General features: G+C 41.7%; 1 protein-coding gene across 1 annotated transcript; it reads left to right on the plus strand.

The window, feature by feature from the left end:
- The first annotated feature begins 712 nt into the window (after nt 1-712).
- On the plus strand, nt 713-17362 carry p4hb (prolyl 4-hydroxylase, beta polypeptide). Its single transcript, XM_031754241.2, has 11 exons — nt 713-1047; nt 3578-3784; nt 7902-8035; nt 8210-8347; nt 10853-10957; nt 11054-11179; nt 11751-11951; nt 12163-12283; nt 13419-13600; nt 14825-14938; nt 15812-17362. The coding sequence occupies exons 1-11, from the start codon at nt 909-911 to the stop codon at nt 15875-15877; spliced, it is 1533 nt and encodes a 510-aa protein (XP_031610101.1). The 5' UTR covers nt 713-908; the 3' UTR covers nt 15878-17362.
- Nucleotides 17363-18992: the final 1630 nt, after the last annotated feature.

Below are 18992 nucleotides of genomic sequence, written 5' to 3' on the forward strand. Positions count from 1 at the left end.
GTCCTGACTTCTTAGTAAAGGAGGTTGTAAAACATACACTAAAATTTTCTCAGATGACTCATGTTCTCATGTATGCCCGTATCTCACCATCGCAGCTGTTTTAGTTTTATTTGGTTTAAAATATGTGCATTGCAAAGATTTCTCTAGCACCATCCCACCAGATTTCCCTTTCACCAACTATTGACACAGAGTTCTGGGGATTATCCAGAGTGAGTACAGAAAGTTCCGTTTATTTGTTCAGTTTTGTTGTCAAACCAGGCTGCAATGGAGGTGTTAATGTAAAAATCAATGTGGCAGATAAGTGTTAGTCATCATTCAGACTTTGCTCTGTCCTCTTTGCAAACACCGGGTTTCCACCCCCCAGCTGGTTGCATCAGTTTAGACTTATATTCCCCCCACCGCCAAGAGCCGTGAAAAAAAGAAAAGGCATTCAGTAAATTCCGATGTTTCACTATACTATATTTCACATATTGCACTTGTGGCTCGTGCGCTGTAATATACTCTAATAAAGTAAACCTATAAAATATAATTACATAGTTGAGGTTTTTTTTTTCCTGTTTAAAAAGTGTGGGCAGTTAAAACCTTCCCATCCAGTTTTCCTGCTCTCGGCGGGCTGATGTGTGCAGGGAGCGCCTCTCTTTCACTTCCAGGTGCAGTCCGCTGCGATCCAGTCACAATTCAACACGAACTGCTTTGTGCCTCATAAAGGCGCATGCGCACTACGCCTGACCCTCCGGTTTCTGCGTGCACTGCCACGTTAGTAGCGGTAGACACAAAATACCAGCTACTCTCCCAACCTTAAACGAGGGGAAACGGACCTGAAACTAACACCTGTTCCTCCACCCCAGCCGTAGCCGAGCTCGTCTGAACCTTTCGTCTATTTTAGGGAAGAAAACTCGACGGCGACGATGTTGAAGTTTCTGATTTTCTGCACACTGGCTGTGGCCATCAACGCTGAAATAGCCGAGGAAGAAGATGTCCTGGTGCTGAAGAAGAGTAACTTCAACGAGGCTCTCCAGGCTCACCCCAACATCCTGGTTGAGTTCTGTAAGTGGTTCTGACTGCCTTTAAAAGGTCTCCAGCTCAAGCTAAGCCTCCCGCTCCGGTCTCCTCTCGTGCAGAGCTAAGCTAGCCGAGTTAAGCCTGACATAATGTTAGCATTAAACTTTGACACTTGAGATAAGTTGCTGCTGGTTAGCTAACTCACCGACGTGGGATTTGGTTTTGCATTCATGCGTGACTCTAATTGACCGAGCTGCAGAGCTACTGTAGTTATTCCTTTAATGAAACAGAGAGCCTTGATCATCGGGCTGTTTTCTCGCTGTGATGGTAAAATTAGTCAAGCTAACACCGAAGTGTAACGGGACTCTGCCGCGGAAGCAAAACTTGGCAGTGACCCTCAGATTTATTTTCTGCAAACCTCAACCAGTTTGTAACATCTGTGCGAATATAGTATTTCCTTAAATTAGCTTTATCTCTGGTGAATTGTATAGAAATTGTGCAGTGCCGTACTTGGAGATCCATCTGTTGCTTTAAGAGCATTATTAAGGCCACAAAGGGGGTTTTTGCACGCCTCAGATTGGGCCTTTGGGGGTGTCTGAGGAAGTTGCTGTGCACATAGCAAAAGGCAGTGAGTTTTCTCTGAAGTCACAGAAGTCTGTGTTAGTTGTGAGTATTTAGTGTATCTTATAATCGGGGAAATATACCGAGTTTTTTAAATAAGGTATTTTTTTATTATTACAAAATTTCCCCCTAATTTCAATGGCCAAATTGTAAAATTCAGGAAAGCTGGGATGGTGGAGAGTAGATAAATGGGTCAAGTTAGGTTTCGATCGGCTGTTGCGGTTTCATGCGGTAGCTTTCGCTTTTCTTGCACCTCCTGATAATTCATTTCCCGATTGAATTGGCTGATTAAACTCTTTGGTTTGGGCTTTGCAGGCCCGTCCCGCTTCACTTTTGTCTGATTGTTGACCTGATTCACAAAGTGTGTGACAGCTGATTGGACCAGTCGGCTCTCGGGATGGGAGGGATGAAGGGCTTTGTTTGCCCACGTCCTCCTCAGCTGGGCGGGATCTCTGCGTGCGTGGAGCTAGGTTGACGTGTACTTCACAAAAGTTCAACTGTATGTGTTTGTAATGACCCCAGTGGTACAAGGAAGTTTTGTTCTTTGTCAAGAAGTTTTAAAAAAAAATGAGGTCATTAGTTGACGTGGCCTTTCTGATAAGCAGGTTTATCGGTTCCAAGTGTATAAGTACACTTAACGACTGAACGTGAAACAAGAGGAGAGAGGCACACACAAGGTTTTGTTTTTCAGCAAAATTATGTCTTTATAATCTAAGATTATCTCTAATCTTAGTGTTCAAGTTATTACTATTATTATCATTTTAATCTTAGGAAACGTTTAAATGTGTAACTTTAATGTTGTAAAAGGTTTTTCTCTTGCAATACCCACCCACACACGCACGGATGCGCACGAACGTCCGCACACACACACACACACACACACACACACACCTCACAGTTTCATAATTTTTTATTTTGGTAAATGAGTGATATTTTAATGGTGCCTTCTAATTGAGCATTCAAAGTATTTTTACTCTGAGCCACACTAAGTCAGGCACTCGCACACTGTCTCAACTCTGATTTCTGTATCTTGTCTAAGGATGTTTAATATACAGACTGAAGGAGTCAGGGATTGAACCACCAACCTTCTTTCCTCATCCACACACAGATATATTATGGATCCTTAAGGGAATCATTAAAAGTACAAACATCCTTTAAGAAAGCTGCTAATTTCACTTTAAGTTGCTCTAAAACATTCAGATATTTTCACTATAGAATAACAGGACACTATATTGGCCATGTTTTTTGGGGGGGGTTTTTTGTTTTGTTTTGTTTTTTAAATGATGATAAACAGAATTGATTGTTTAGGAAAACCTCTTTATTATCCCTTTGTGCCAAGCGAAGGAAGACTCAAATACTTTAATCCCACTCACACAGCATCCTTGAGCAAAAATCAGCTTGTACAAATTTGTGAAGCTGGATCCAAGAGATGAAATGGGGATGGAAATTCAGAACCGCTTTGGAGTGTCCTATCAATCAGGATCGAATGCCTCCAGGCACTCCAGCACTTTCATCAGTGCTGCTGTCTTTTTCTGACAGCAACAATTTTGCAAAAAGACATCAGGCTCATTGCAGTGGAGCTTTTGAACATCTGAGTCCTATTTCAATAGACTTTCTACAGTCTCTACATAGTTTTCATCACAGAAGCACTGAGGCAAAAACAAAAAAAACTAAGCTCCACAGAAAAGATCTGGCATCAGTAAAATATTCTCTAAAGAACTGAACCTATAATCAGAACTGACTGCAAATTAAATCTTATCAATCATCCCCATATAAGGACAGAAGGTGATGCGGAAATGGCCGATGGATGGTTTGGATGAATGTAGCTTTTTAATTTGCTGATTAATACAAATTCTCATGTGGTTTGTTCTTTGTCACATTTTTGTTTTCCACAATTATGATCTGATATCATTCTCGGTAGCGATACAAACCTTTCTCTGTATGGTTTCCTCAGATGCCCCATGGTGTGGTCACTGCAAGGCCCTGGCTCCAGAGTATGCCAAGGCTGCTGGCATGCTAAAGGCAGAGGGTTCAGACATCCGCCTGGGTAAAGTGGATGCCACAGAGGAAACCGAACTCGCCCAAGAGTACGGCGTCCGGGGATACCCCACCATCAAGTTCTTCAAGGGTGGAGACAAGGAATCTCCCAAAGAGTACTCAGGTAAGTGGGGATGGATGCATCTCATTCACAAGTTTTAGTTTAAAAATTGGGGTGGACCACAGTTGTTCCTGGCTGCTGATTTCCAAGTAATTAAAATGGGAGTGAGGGGAGGGGGAGGGGGGGGGAGGAGGAGGGGGGGGCGAAGTAAAAGCATTTAAACGGTTAACACTGAGTTATTCACATGCACACAGTGTCAAACTGCCGTTTCAGCTGGTTGTGGTCCTCTCGATCTTTGTAACTTGGCATTTTGTGCCACTGCAGCTGGATTAAAGACAGAGGCGATTGTGTCCATTTTTAAATTATATCTGTACTAAAGTTCAGAGATTCAGACTATACAAAGGGAGATATTACCTTGGGGGTGACATGTGTCATTAAGGAGCATACTGCAGCAGCTACTCACACTATAACAGCGAGCATAAATGAGTGTGAGGACAAAGCAGCCAGCAAAGCGGGCGTGCTGTAGCCTCAACTCGGTCAACAAACAGCCGTTCATTTTCTAGATCAAAATATTGCAGAACTGCGCAGCTTCATCGGCTGTCATCTGTCTGAACTATTAGGGATTCCACTGATTATTAAAACGAGAAAGCCTCTCGTTTCCTTCAGCAGTGAGTCTGTACTCGATGACCGTCATGAATCTGCTTTGGTTATCTCTATCAAACAGTGTTGTGATGCAAACCGGTGGCTGTACTGCCTCTGTTCTAGCAGGCTGACAAACATGAAGGAACAGAAGCTCCAGGAATGACTTTTTCAGAGGTCAAAGCCAATTAAGTTGTGAGTGACTGTTTCTGGGGGTTTGCATGTATTCTTGTTTGTGGCCCCCATGCTAAATGTAGGCTGTCCTTGTTTCCAGACTTGATAACATCAGAAAAACATTATTCCTAAAAATCAAACCAAAGCACAGACATGAGGAAGGCTCACATCTTTTGTACAGGAGTAGAAATGTTGCATAAACAAGCTAATAAACCCAAGATTTGCTAAATAATTATGAAGTTTCATTGCTGTGAACAGGTGTCGCATACACACATGAGCAGGATTCCTGCCAAATCAAGACACACAAACGGCCTAATATAAAGCAGAATGGTGGATTAAAACATTTCTGGAGTAGGATCACCAGAGCCCTCGTAGAAAGAAATCTACATCCATGCTGTTTATAAAGCTAGAATAATTTAAGTGTAGTGAGTGCAGTAACGTTTAGTCATCTAGTCAACTACTCGCGTAGGTCCCCGTCAGCTCGGGGAAGGATGGACTTATGGAAATGATGACAAACTTCCACGTCAGCTTCCTGATAGTCTTATCAGTTACACCATGACCTTCCTGATTCATCCATCACATGATTATTTTTCATATTTAAGCAGAAACATCAGCTTTGATTAACAGTAGCTGATTCATAAAGGATGGCAAGCTGCAAGAATCACAGGCCTTATTGTCTACGAGCGGACTCTTAAAGTAAATTTTAATCATCTGTGATTAAACCAGATGGTCGTGTCATAGTTTCATGTGGAGAGATTTATTATTTTAAATTTTAGTTTTTCTGAAGTGTCAACAACCAGAAAATACTATAAATATATAATTTAACACTTTAAATAAATGTGAAGAAGAAAAATTAGTATACACAAAGATGTATGAAGATTTCGTTCATTCCACCGACCTGTTTTGCGTGCAATATAATAGAAACGGCACAACACAAACTGATATCCTAAATGTTCATACCTCAGTTTAATTTTTGCCTCACGATGAAATTTATATGAACTACACACTTTGAGAATAACTGATGAGAAATCTGAAGTTTATCCTTTGTTACACTTCTACATTGTGTTTGGGGGGGGTTTGTTTTTTGGTTTTTACATTTCAGAGAGCCATAACAGCCAGTCACAATCCATAGCTTTCTTGTGTATATAATAATCTGGATTTGTTTTATACTTTTTAATAGAACTATTAGAACAACAGTGTTTGTCTTTGTAGCACTGGGAGGAGACACCAATCCCCTGGGGGTTCTTCAGGAAGGGCACCGGTGTAAAAATCTGCCAAACGTGCAGAGTTACCCGCTGTGACGATCTCCTGTGAATAAGGGAGCACCTGAAAGTAGCTTCTAGTAATTTTAGAAACTGTTGACTTTCACTTTATTTTTTTTATTTTTTTTAGCTTTCCACTTTCTCCTCAAGAATCACATCCACACATCTACTTTTATAGGGTTTATTTCAGCATCATTCAGCATGTTTCTCAGCTGGTGCTAAAATACTGAGATGATGGTGCATTGCTGCTTTGTGACTTTTCTCCTTCAATGCTCTTTGTTGAATTGGAGTGTTCTTGCCTCTGAAATGATGCAATCTTAAGTAAGTTCTGTCTCAACATAGTGACTGACTATTATGTCATAAAAATGATGTTATGACAGGGTTAGGGGTTTAGATTAAATTACTGAAGCCGGGCCCGAGTGACTCCTAAGTAATATGATCTGCACAGCAGCCCAAACATGAGCCAGCCAATCGGCTGCATTAGACGGGCAGTGGGCGGGCCTTGCTCCGCACGTTCCCTTCACGCTGCCTCTGAGACGTGGTCGAGGTATGTGCATTTCTTCACGTCTCCTCTGCTGGCCTGGCTCAGTTTTCAGCTGCAGGAGAAGAGAGCAGGTTGGGAAGTGTTTTTGTGGAAATGACTACTCTGACTTTAAAAAAAAAAAAAAAAAAAAAAAAAGCCGCCTCCCGTCTCCCACGCACTGCCTGAGACCTCAAAGTGCTGCACCAAGACTACGTGCTGAATCGCCTCATAAACGTTTTTCTTAGTGAAACTGCTGTTGCATCACCAGTCCAGCCTCTTAAGTTCAGTTTAAGTAAAACCCACAGAAAGTAAACGTGTTTTAACAGCCTCACAAACGTGGCGTACAGAGTTTTATTTTTCTATCATTGTGTGGTGATTAAACTGCTGAGGTGCTTAAATGTGAAAGGGGAAACAACTGAGCATGAGTTGAAGTTGTAAAGAGCAGTTAGGTTTCAGAAATTGCAGAAGTGCAAAAATTTTAACTGGCAAAGGCACTTAAGTGTTCACACCCATAAAGTGAGTCGGTTGTCTTTCTGCCTCAGTGTGTTGCGTGTGACCACAGGAAGTGCTGTGCAAATTCACTTCAATCCACCCCCCCAAAAAAATTTCATCTAGGTCTGCCTGATCCAAGATGGTTTCATTGGTGCTTTTTAAATAGTTTTGTACTTAAAACGAATTGGTGCACTGAACTTTTAGGAATAGTGTTACTAATGTTTTTGGGTATACAAAGAGGACATTGTAAGAATAAACTCTTTAAATATGTGATGGTCCCTGTTCAGCATGCAGATTGCACCTTTCTTGAAACTCTTACTACAACATGATCTGATGACGTGAGTTGTGTAACAAAAACAAATTTAGGCCAAAAAGGAAAAATTAAACAAAATGCGCACAGGTGTTTTTATACACACGGACTGTAGGGTAAAACATGCATGCAATGTAAAGAATGAAGTTGGCATTTTGTTTGCCGGTATGTTATTTTTATTTATAATAACTTTTAAAAAAATGTTAAAATGCTGACTTTTTTTTTTTTTGATGTTAATATAAATAACTATTCAATAAAACTGTTCATGCTTGGTTGAGATGGTAGAGTGAGAGATTTATGAAAATGTGATGTAAATTTCTGAAACTTTACTGACAGGCCTTTTTTATGTATTGTGAAGTTGGAGGTTTATGGGAATTAATGGCGCCTTTAATGGCCAGTAGAGGAACTGGTGGTATTTGGCACTGATGTTGGCTTCATTTTGTTTAAGACTCTGTTGTTGGTTAAAGTTAGACTGTGTTTGGGTAACGGTTTGGCTCTTACAAAACTGCTTTCAACAATATTCTAACAGCTAAATGTATCAAAATAATAAAATGCATTAAAATTAATGACTTTTATTTATAAAATAATGAACTTTAGCACTGCTCTGACTCGTACTCTCAGCAGCACAATCGCTGGGGTTCAGCTAAGTGGGCAAAGAAGAGGCACGCATATGGAGGTTTTTCGAATTAATATTCATGTACCCATTTTTTTCCCCCACTTAAGATCAGCTATTTCTATTGAAATCCAAACTAAAGAGTTTGAATTACTGTTTTGTTTCAGCTGGCAGGCAGGCAGATGACATCGTCAGCTGGCTGAAGAAGCGCACAGGGCCCGCCGTCGCCACCCTGAACGAGGTCACCGACGCGGAGTCTCTGATCGCTGATAATGAGGTGGCAGTCATCGGATTCTTCAAGGTGCGATTCGGATCTCTATAACTGAAATGTGTTTAGGGTATCATCTCTAAAAGCAGAAGATTGGTCCTGATTCCTGCTTTTCCTTTAAAAATATACATATATTTTACTTTTTGCTTTCAAAGCAGTTTGAAGCTACTGCAAGTTTCAGTCAGAGGATTGCTGTTTGTCTTTTAGGATGCAGAGTCTGCTGGTGCCCAGGCCTATGAAAAAGCAGCTCAGGCCATAGATGACATTCCCTTCGCCAAGACCTCTAATGATGCAGTTTACTCCAAGTTTGAAGTGTCCAAGGACAGCATTGTCCTCTTCAAGAAGGTGACTCTCAAATATTCTCTTGCGTCTGTTTGTACACAAACATGCGGACATACTGTGTTCACAGGACATCACGAAGACACAGTTCTCTTACTGGCTTCATTTAAAGATGTTACTCGGTCTGAGGTGTAATCGGAATACATTGTAAATATGTTGTTTGTGCCTGTGAAACACACACTTCCATGTGTGAGTATTTACAGTGGACCTGCAGAAGACGCCACAGCTGTGTCTCTGATCCACACCTCTGTAATTTGATGCTGTTGAACCCACAGTATCCGTTCTCTGGTGCTAAACTTGGCTCGTTTGAGCTACTTGAACCTTTAAGACGTGCACTTTGCTCGCCCTCACGGTCGTGCATGTTGTTAGGTTACGGTCTGACTCCAAGCAGCCCCCGTTGGCTAAAAGCAGAGGAATGCATGGAATTTGAAGGCCTTCCTATAAGCCTGTATAGGTAATAAAACTCACTATAATTTACACAAGAGGTCATTGACTACAGCCATCTCATGTGCAGTTGGTCAGAGATCAGTTTGTTATCTGCAGTACAGTCAGCCTGTTGATTCATCAGATTGGCTCAAAGTCCAGAGGATCTTTCAGAAGTGGTAACCATGTAACATGAGGAACCTATGGAAATGAAAACCGTTGAAAATTTACAATAGGCAAATATCAGTTATGAAAAGTCTGTGGATGTTTTATTGGCCAAGTGTGTTCACATGATGTCAATTTTAACCTCAAAATCAGGTCAGTTACATAAGAAATTCAAATGGGCACAAATTTAAAGAACATGTAAAAACAATGGCAGATTACTTGATTTAAAAACTCTCCTTAAAACCTAAGAATGGGTATGAAAACATTTTCACTAAAATAAAAACAAACTAGAGTTTAGAAAAAAAGTAACTCAAACAGTCTAATGTACCTAAAGCTAAAATAATGTAGTTAATATCATTTTAGTTTTAGCCGTTGTCAGTTTGATTTCTCCCTGATGAGACTTTGTTAAATGTGGTTATTGAGATGTTTGATGTCTACATGACTGAGTTTTTCCCCTGAGAAATGATCAACACTGAAACTCAAGAAACCTAAACATTTTCAATCTGAACTATGAGCAAATCCTGGAAACTCAACTCAAACCAAATCAAAAAGCCGCTGTGATGCCTTGCGTTGGTTTCTGGACTAACCTTTGGTGCAGTGGTTGCTGCCATATTAGTTTTTTGGAGTCAAAGGCGGCTGTAATGACAAACGGCTGACGCTAGGAAGGCTCTGTTAGGAAGCTGCATCTGTAAATTGTGATGGTACAACACACGTGCACAAATGCCTGCTAACAAGCGCCAAATGTAACAGAGAAGAAGTGAAGCATAAACTTGTTAAACTGCTGCAGCACAGCAAACAATGTTAACACAAACAAGGTGCCGAGATCCGGTTTGGTGACAGAATAATCGAGTTGAGGTCGAGCAGGCAGCTAGCAGTAGCTAGGTTAATCACACAGCTTAATCACACCAGTTAATCGGAGTGATCACACTCAAAACTTTAAACCGCATCATGCGTGATTATTTATTAAGAAATGTACCACTCGAACATTTTGCCCTGCTAGTTTGTCAGTATTTAGAGCCACCTCTAAAAAAAATATGAACACTCGGAGCAAGCTTTAATGTTGTTAGAAACATCTGAAGCTTCAGGTTTCTAAACCAATGGGATGTTGAGTTTTTCATAACTTTATGCTGTCAGCAGAGCCAGGAAAGCAGCTTTAATCTTGATAGATGGAAAATAATCTGGCAAACATAACTGTGTTTTCAAACTTAACCTTAAACTGTGATACTGCACGTGTGTGTCCACGTACTGCAGGACAGCTACTGGCCTATTTCTGACATTGGTGTGTACTTAATAAATTAAAAACAGACAGCTCTGTCCTTGTGTTTGATAGTTGGAAGGTGATCTGTAATAAAAAAAACAAAAAAAACAATTTCATGCAGTCCTTGTTGCTGCAGCGTGAAGTTGCTTCATGCTGCAGCAACTTCACATCATAAGTGTTCGGCCCTTAGGGTGTTGGGTGATCTTTCTTTTTGGCACATGTACAAGTGCTTAGTCCTCCTCGTGCCATTGTCTGGCCTCTGAAACCTGTTGGTAACTTCATACTAGCACAAACACCGCTGACATGTGTGCAGCTCTTAAGCAAACGCTCCCAAAGCAGGGGCTCAGTTTTAATAAACAGCTGGGAGTCTTTCACTTGTTTATTTGACAGAGGATTTCAAAGCTTAAGTTTCAGTGCCATTGAGGCTGGCAGTATGCCACAGGCCAAATGTCCTCTCTGCTATTGTGCCAGTAAGAGCTGCCTGGCACAGCTGCACCACTCCTATTCTTAACAACCGATAAAAGTCTGTTCGGTCTGCTGGGGGTTACCGGGCGACTTTAAAGTGCTTCGTCTGGGAAATCTATGTCCAGTGTTCACAGGCAGACTAGATGTGACACCAGGTGGGTAATATTTGCATCTAAAATGTTTCCATGTTTCCTTTGCAGTTTGATGAGGGACGCAATACCTTCGATGGTGAGCTGACCAAAGAAGCGCTTCTGTCCTTTGTCAAGGCCAACCAGCTTCCCCTGGTCATTGAGTTCACCGAGCAGGTAATCGATGGGGCCGCGCACACCATTTAGATCCCGTTTTCTCACACCATACTGCTGTCCAGATGTTTTCCTCACGTGTCAAACTGTTTCCTGCAGACCGCCCCTAAAATCTTCGGCGGAGAAATCAAGTCCCACATCCTCATGTTCCTGCCCAAAGCTGCCTCAGACTTCCAGGACAAAATGGACCAGTTTAAGAAGGCCGCAGAGGGATTCAAGGGTCAGGTACGGCACAGCTGTCGCTGTAAAGTGCATCGGTGTGGTTTTTCTTTTGGGATGTTGGGATTTTCCATAAAGTCTGTAGTCATTGCCCATAAAAGACATTATAGGTGTTTACAAATGTCAATAGGTGGCTGGCTATATTAACCTCTAACAGTTAGGTAGGCTGTCTATAATCACATGAACACACAATTTTGACTTGATACACATCACTCATTTGGAAGAGTGGGAGTTCTCCATCATGCTAGAAAATAAGGTGCAGCACTCAGTGTCCAGCAGAAGAGAGCCAGCCATCAGTGACCTGCAATGAAGATCTCAAGGAAAACGCTTGACTGAAAATACATTATCAATAAAGTAAACACATCAGGTGTGTTGTTGGTGTTTTTGGACGGTGAAAAGCGTCTCTTTCTGAAGGAAAGGAATGTTTACTTCTCCAGTAAACATCCAAAGTTGGCAAAACATTTAATCGCACTTCTTAAACTTGACTCTTTGTACCTGTGTACACCCTGACGCACACATCAGTAGGGCTATTTTGAGTAAAATCATTCACTGACTCCGCCCTCTCTCTTCTGTCCAGATCCTGTTCATCTTCATCGACAGTGACGTTGACGACAACCAGAGAATCCTGGAGTTCTTTGGCCTGAGGAAAGAGGAGTGCCCTGCCATCCGCCTCATCACTCTGGAGGACGAGATGACCAAGTACAAGCCAGAGAGCGACGCCATCACTGCAGAAAGCATCACTGAGTTCTGCAAACTGTTCACTGAGGGCAAACTCAAGGTGAGGGACACGAGAAATGTTAATTTTGGACTTTACAGTCTCCATAAATCACATAGTGAAGATGATTGCATGACCACATCCAGAGTGCAAACATCTTTGTGGAATCTTACAAGCAATTACAGCCTTAATCCGCTTAATGCCATAATGTATCTGTGTGATCCTTGCCTGTAGGAATGTGCTTTTTAAAGAAGTGATTGTCTGTTTCTCACAGCCCCACCTCATGAGCCAGGACATCCCTAAAGACTGGGACAAAAACCCTGTCAAAGTTTTGGTCGGCAAAAACTTTGAGGAGGTTGCCTTCAATCCTTCCAAGAATGTCTTTGTGGAATTCTGTAAGAGCTTTCTCTTCTTTCTGCATTTCAACCATTTTTATTTTATGGAGCAGCATGTTTATCACACATTTCCTTAAATCAGAAGTGGGGCAAGCAGGTTGGGGCGATGGGGTATTTTTGCAGTCACACTCTTGGGTGTGAGATTTGGCAAAGCCCCTTGTCTGAAACTCAAATCGTCTTGCTTTGCCCAAGCTAAGCCAGATACCTGCTCATTCTCGAGGCTCACTCATGCACGCTCTCTGCAAATTAATTTGCTACCAGACACTTGATGCTGAAAAGCTCTGGTTAAATTTAGCCGTAGGATTGTTTAGTAGTGATCCTTGTCCAGATTTGTACTATTTTTGGAACAATTTTTCCATATCTGGTTTATGTTGAGGTATGAACATCAGGAAAAGCCCTGTATTCCCTGACAGGTGATGCGTTTTCTAGCCAGCCAAAGGATAGAGCCAGGTCATGAAGCCGAGGCTGCACGTGGCATGCACACTCTGTGGTTACTTGTTTCTAGCTTTATACTGTAGAGCGTTTCAAACTGAATTTTACTCACTGAGATAAAAAGAAAAATATTCTATGCATATTGAGTAAAAGGGGGTTTTTTTTTTGGTTTTTTTTCTGCAGTATAAAATTACATTTTGAGGTTTCAAATAAATGCTAAACAAACAAATAAGTACAAGCATGTCTGCTGGTGTCTGGGCAGTTTACACCTTTAAAAAAATTAAACCTTCCTTGACTCTATTTGGTGAAAGGCCTTAAAATCAGTCCACAGGCTGTTAGAGGTAACCTCAGGGCCTTTTCTGCTCCCAGTGAACAACACTAGCTAAAGTTAGCTTAGATATTGAATCCACTATTGACGGGCTTCCAGCAGATAACTGCATACACTCAAACACAACCTGCAGTGGCTTCAGAAAGGATTTTGTCAGCTGCTACTTTATATCCACCGTAGCTGGTAAGCATCAGAGTCCTGATGCTGTTTACTCTACATCCTGGGGTGTCATTTTTAACCTGTTTTGTAAAAGTTACAAAGAAGTTTAAACCTCATTGTTTTCCCTGAGCTGACGGCTGTTACTGTTTTTCATCAGAAATTATTCACCATTAAAATTCTGGTTTTCCTCTCTTAATAATCTTTGCGGTGATTTAGATGCACCATGGTGTGGACACTGCAAGCAGCTGGCTCCAATCTGGGAGAAGCTGGGAGAGAAGTACAAGGACAGCACCGACACTATTGTAGCCAAAATGGACTCCACAGCCAATGAGATTGATGCTGTCAAAGTCCACAGTTTCCCCACTCTGAAGTTCTTCCCTGCGGGAGAAGAGCGCAAGGTGAGTGCTGATGGCTTTAACAGACTGTATGTAAAAGATGGAGATGGCTGACGTGGACGTTCTTAAACTGTGACCTTTCTGATTTTGAAGTCGTCTGAGTTTATAGAAGGAAATGAAACCTGGTCAGTATAACTGTGACTCGGTCAATAGTTTCAGTCTGAGTACAGAACAATGTTGAATTTGCAATTTATGTTCACATTTGGGTTAAAAATGAGGCCACGTCACTGCAAATGTGTTATTTTGATTTTTCACAGAAAATGAGCCAAAGCTGACGAGTCGAAGTTAAAAACAAATGAGCAAAAATACTAATACTTTTTAATAAACATTAATAAATGATTCCCACCAGCCCGAACACACCACACTAGTTTTAATAATGGTTGGCATGTTACGGCTGAAAGTCCTTTGTCTGATCACTGAGCCGGAGAGAAGCCATTTCCACCCTCACACTAATCTTATTTATGTCTTTGCTGTTTTTTGGGGGGGATGTGAAATCATTGCCGTTATGGTCACCTCGGTGCTATTACCGCCTCCTGATTTAGCAGCGTTAACCCTGTGCAGAAACATGAGCCCACTCCTGAAAGTTTCTGCAGCATGATGTTGGTGTGCGGTTCTTGGGCATTCCTGCTCCATGGCTTCACTCACTTTAAGATGGCCTGCACATGCCTTGCGCTTTATTGGCCAGGCATCCTATGGCACTTTCTCTCAGGAATCTTAAATGAGTGCTATATACCGGGGTCACCGCGTAATAAGTCTGCAGATTAGCCTGTGACACTGATTAGTGGAAGCATGCAGAGGAGTCTGGAGGTGGCTACAATGACAGACATGATTATGTCTGATTTAAGATGCTAAAATTAAATTTGCTGGTTTTCTAAAAGTTGACTGTCTTTTTTACTTTTATTGTCCTGTGTATAGATCAGCTTTGGACATTATAAAATAATAAAGCAAATCTACTCAGTGTTGAGGCTCAGCCACATTTTCTCTTTGCAGTTAAATGTTTTGTGTGCATTTCTCAGAAACAAACATGGAAAAGTTTAACTTTGTTAAATCCAAATCTTTGTATTAAAGTCAAATTTATGTTTTCAGTGCACAAGATTTTATTTTCAGCTTTATTTGTAGTGTTTTCCTAAAGGAAATAAGTCCTTTGGATGAGGATTAGTATGCACCTCCGTGAGAGGAGACTCTTCCTTTCTTGGTTTTCTTTCTGAAATTATGTCTCATCTGCAGGTGATCGACTACAACGGGGAGAGAACACTTGAGGGCTTCACCAAGTTCCTGGAGAGTGGCGGCAAAGAAGGCGGTGCCCCCGCAGGAGATGATGACGATGACCTGGAACCTGAGGTGAGATCCTCTGAACCAAGGTGCTCTTAAGTGCACAGACGGCACTCTTATGGTCGCCACTGAACATCATCAGTTAGATTATGCTCGGCGGTATCTCGTTTGACCTTTCACGGATGTAGATGTCCAAATAATCTTGCCCAGATGTAAGCAGTTAATCAAAATGTATCTTTAAATTTTCTGAAGAAAAGCCAGAATTACGACATGTATGGATTCAAATATTTGAAGAAAATGAAAACTTTGGTTAAAGTTTCTGAAACTCTGAGGAATCCTCAGTTAAAGATGCAGAGATACTCTACCCTACTTCCCTGTGTCACTCTGGTGTGCACGTTAGCATGGGAGACTTTCTCCTGACACCTTCCCACTCCACTGTTGCCACCACGCCCCCCCTTCACACAAGTCTAATTGCAGCCCAGTCCTCTAATGCCTCCTGCAGCTGTTGTTGCTGTTTACTGGGCTTTGCATGGAGACCTGAGCCTCCAGCAAAAAAAGCAGCACGTGCAGCGTAGCAGTCACCATTAGCATCTTCACATATCCCACACCTCTCCTCACCACAACTCTCCTCAGACTAGACACGTAAAGCAGAGATGTCATCAAAATGGCGAGCTGTGTGTCTTGATGGTGTTGACTCCTGGTCTTGTTCAGTGATAAAGGGTTTTGGGGTGACATCGGAGGTTATTTTCAGTAGTTTGTCACAGCTCCAGCAGGATTTGTTGAGTTGTCTCAATAAGCAAAGTCTTACTTTAACTCGGACTGTATCAGTAGATATCAGCATTTTTCAATTAAAGCGTTCCTTTCATGTCTTTGAGTAGTTTATGTTGATATTTAGTAAATTGGACTTGATTCAATCTCTAACCCTTGTACTCTGCTCTGCAGGATTTGGTAGACGACTCCGATAGTGAGGACGGCACTGACGACGACAACGAACACGATGAGTTGTAAACGTCGGCAGAAACGGAGAGAGAGGAGACGAGTCCCGCCCTAACCCTCCCAAACAGTCACCATCACCACCTTCACTTCCTTGTGGACCTTCCCTGTCCTGTGAACATTAATTATTCCCCTTTAACTGCCTCTCAGTCAGTCAGTAAGCCGGCCTGATAACAGCCCGCCAGCTAGTCAGTCCATCACTGGCATGGCAGGTTTTTGTTTTGTTTTTTTCACCCCACCCCCCCCTTGCCTGTCACATCTGCAACCTCCCAACCTCTGGCTCAGACTGGTCTTGTCCCACCTGGCGGGACCCTGTGGAACAGTGCACCATCTCCTGTGGGAGACCTCAATGCCTTGTCTGCAAAGCTCCACATCAGCTGTCTGCCTTGTATATTTTGAACCAAATGTAAGAGAGAAAAAAATGGCATTGAGATCCAAGTTTTCAAAATGTTTGTTTTTCCACACGCCCCCCTCCTTTTAAAGAGTCCTTGCTGTTCATTTGTTCAGTGTGGGTATCAGCAAATCGAGCGTTGTAACCTATGTTTGTATGTAAGGGGGGGGCGGGCTGCTGCCAGTGTTCTTCTCCCTCTGATAGGACCACAGGTTTGTGTGGCGGTTTTGTAAGGACTGATCTCTCAGGGGAAAAGGGGCCATCCTGTAGATGTTTTCACTAAAATAACCCCCATGGTGTAGCACAAAGAGCCCCCATCTGTAGCCGAGACCAATTATTTCCTTTCTTTCAGTGGGGGGGTGGTCTGTTGCCATTTCTTCATTCCCAAATCTTTCGGTTCTGTCTCCTCGTTTCAGCGCGGCTACTGACTCTATTCTAAAAGGAACAAAGTTAACTTTTTGGGGAAAATCGTATTTTATTTAATTGCTTTCGCTTTGAGTTTTTTATTATTTAGGACTTGTCATCTATTTTTTTTTTTTTTTTTTTAAATAATGTACCATTGTGCCCAGCTGTTGCCAGTTTGGCCCGGTTGGGGCAGAGTTGGCCCATGTGGACGCTCTCAGACCTGGTGGGTGGACGGGTGGGGGATTCTGATGGGTTGCACTGCATTCATGCCTAATCAGAGATTCATGTGTTTACTACAGCAAACAGAGATTGGTTGAGTTTACTGGTCGGGTCGGTCTGAGAGACGTGTCTGATATCTGAAGCGGGGAGGGAACAGTTGGAACAGCCCCACCCCTCACCCATACTGTACCTCCTGCATCCCTTTTGGCTCTGCCCAGCACCCTTACTTTGCCTCATTGTGTGTGTGTGTGTGTGTGTGTGTGTGTGTGTGTGTGTGTGTGTGTGTGTGTGTGTGTGTGTGTGTGCGTGCGTGCGTGCGTGTGTGGGGCAGGGAGGGGAAGCTTGAGTAGAGTGAGGTGATGTCAGCTGAACAGCGATGGTGTGGGAGGGGGAATCCTAACGAAGCATTCCATCATATCCAAATTAATGTGGAAAACGTGAAATGGTGGCCAATAAATAAATTAAAAAAAAATGTAAAAATAAAATGCCTCATGCTGCTTTTTTTTCCTTGTTTTTTTTTTTTGTATTTTATTTGTTACTGAAACTACAGATAACAGATTTATTTCAAACATAAACCAAATGGGAACTACTCCCCCCAACTGTATATGGCAGGTGATGTTCAATCTGAAAAAAACTCCTCATCTCAAAAATAAATGATTATAAATTTAAACCCATATGGAGTCTTCAAAATCAAAATGGGATTTATTAAAAATGAAATGAAGCAAAAATAAAGGCCTGGAAGATTGAAGGATCTATAATAAATTTAGTTATATTAATAATAAGTGCAGAAAATGACCAAAAATTCCTTTTAAAATGTTGTTGAGTCTACAGGTTACAGCTTCAGATTTAGCTTTTACAGATTTGTTTTTAGTCTTTTGTGTGTCACAGGTTTAAAACATGAATTATTAAAGGAGGCAGAGTCCCAATAAAGCCACAGTCTCAAAGCCAACACTTAAAAAATGTTACCGTGTCCTCAGAAACTAACTATTTTTCAACCTCTTATTTGTAGTTTTATAAGTGCACAATATTGTTTCAGTTCCTATTTTTCTAAAATCTAGTTTTTAATTTCAGTGATCAGCATGTTTTTTGTTTCAGGTATTACTGAAATAACTTTGGAGCCAACTGGGATGCTGGAATCGCATCAACAACACAGACAGATATGTAGTTCATTGACATGCTGTAATAAATAAAAACTACACTACATATATTGTTTACGGTAATTAAAGTTAACATTAAATCCCAGCAAAGTTGAAATGCATCGTGAGCGCACGTCTTCAGTTGTTTGTGTGTTCACAGATCAGCTGAACATGCAGTACAGCCTCACAGGGCTGCTAATGTGCCCGTTGACTGGTGTTTGTGCCGCTTTCCGGCACGTAGCCATCATACTGGAGGTCAGCACTGGGGTCAACAGTCCAAGCCCTCCACCCCTCCCAGAGCAGCCTTTCAGTCAGCAAACTGAGGCCTGTGAAACTGGAGCAAGGACTTTCTCAGTCCTAAAATGTGGCTCAGCTCATTATTCTCCACAGGCTCCTGGTTTGTCTTGTTCCACCACGAAGGTCTCAAAGCTCCATACTAAGTGGTTAAACAATGTTTATCAAATGGTTTGAAAACATTTAGCTGAATACAAAGGAAATAAATATAACTAGTCAATAAAAACCCACAGTGTGTGATTTTTCCCTCCTCAGTGAGAGCCGCAGACCTTTTCATCGATGTTCACAGTGACGGATCTGCACGCTGAAACCTGAAGCTAAAACTTTAATTTGATAAATATTTCCTATAAACTGTAAGAAAGCAGGCTGTACATAAATAAATGGTCATAAATCATGAATTACTTAATCAAATTAGAAACCGTGATACAGACCATAAACTTTATAAATGACTGATTAAACTCTGCTGTGGACACAGGACGGTGCATGTTTAGCTGATGTAAAGTCCCCTGGATGAATTTTTGTGGTCACAAAATGATGAGGCACCCAGAGTCTCATTCTCACCATCTGATGATGAATCACTGAATCCTGTAACACGCCCATGAGTCAGCCAGTGAGTGAGGGCTGGACAGGAAAAAAAGGCACACATCCGACTTTTCTTTATTGCCAAAAGCCTTTTTTATTCTAC

Source organism: Oreochromis aureus, linkage group 6 (assembly GCF_013358895.1).
Source record: "Oreochromis aureus strain Israel breed Guangdong linkage group 6, ZZ_aureus, whole genome shotgun sequence".
NCBI lineage: Eukaryota > Metazoa > Chordata > Actinopteri > Cichliformes > Cichlidae > Oreochromis > Oreochromis aureus.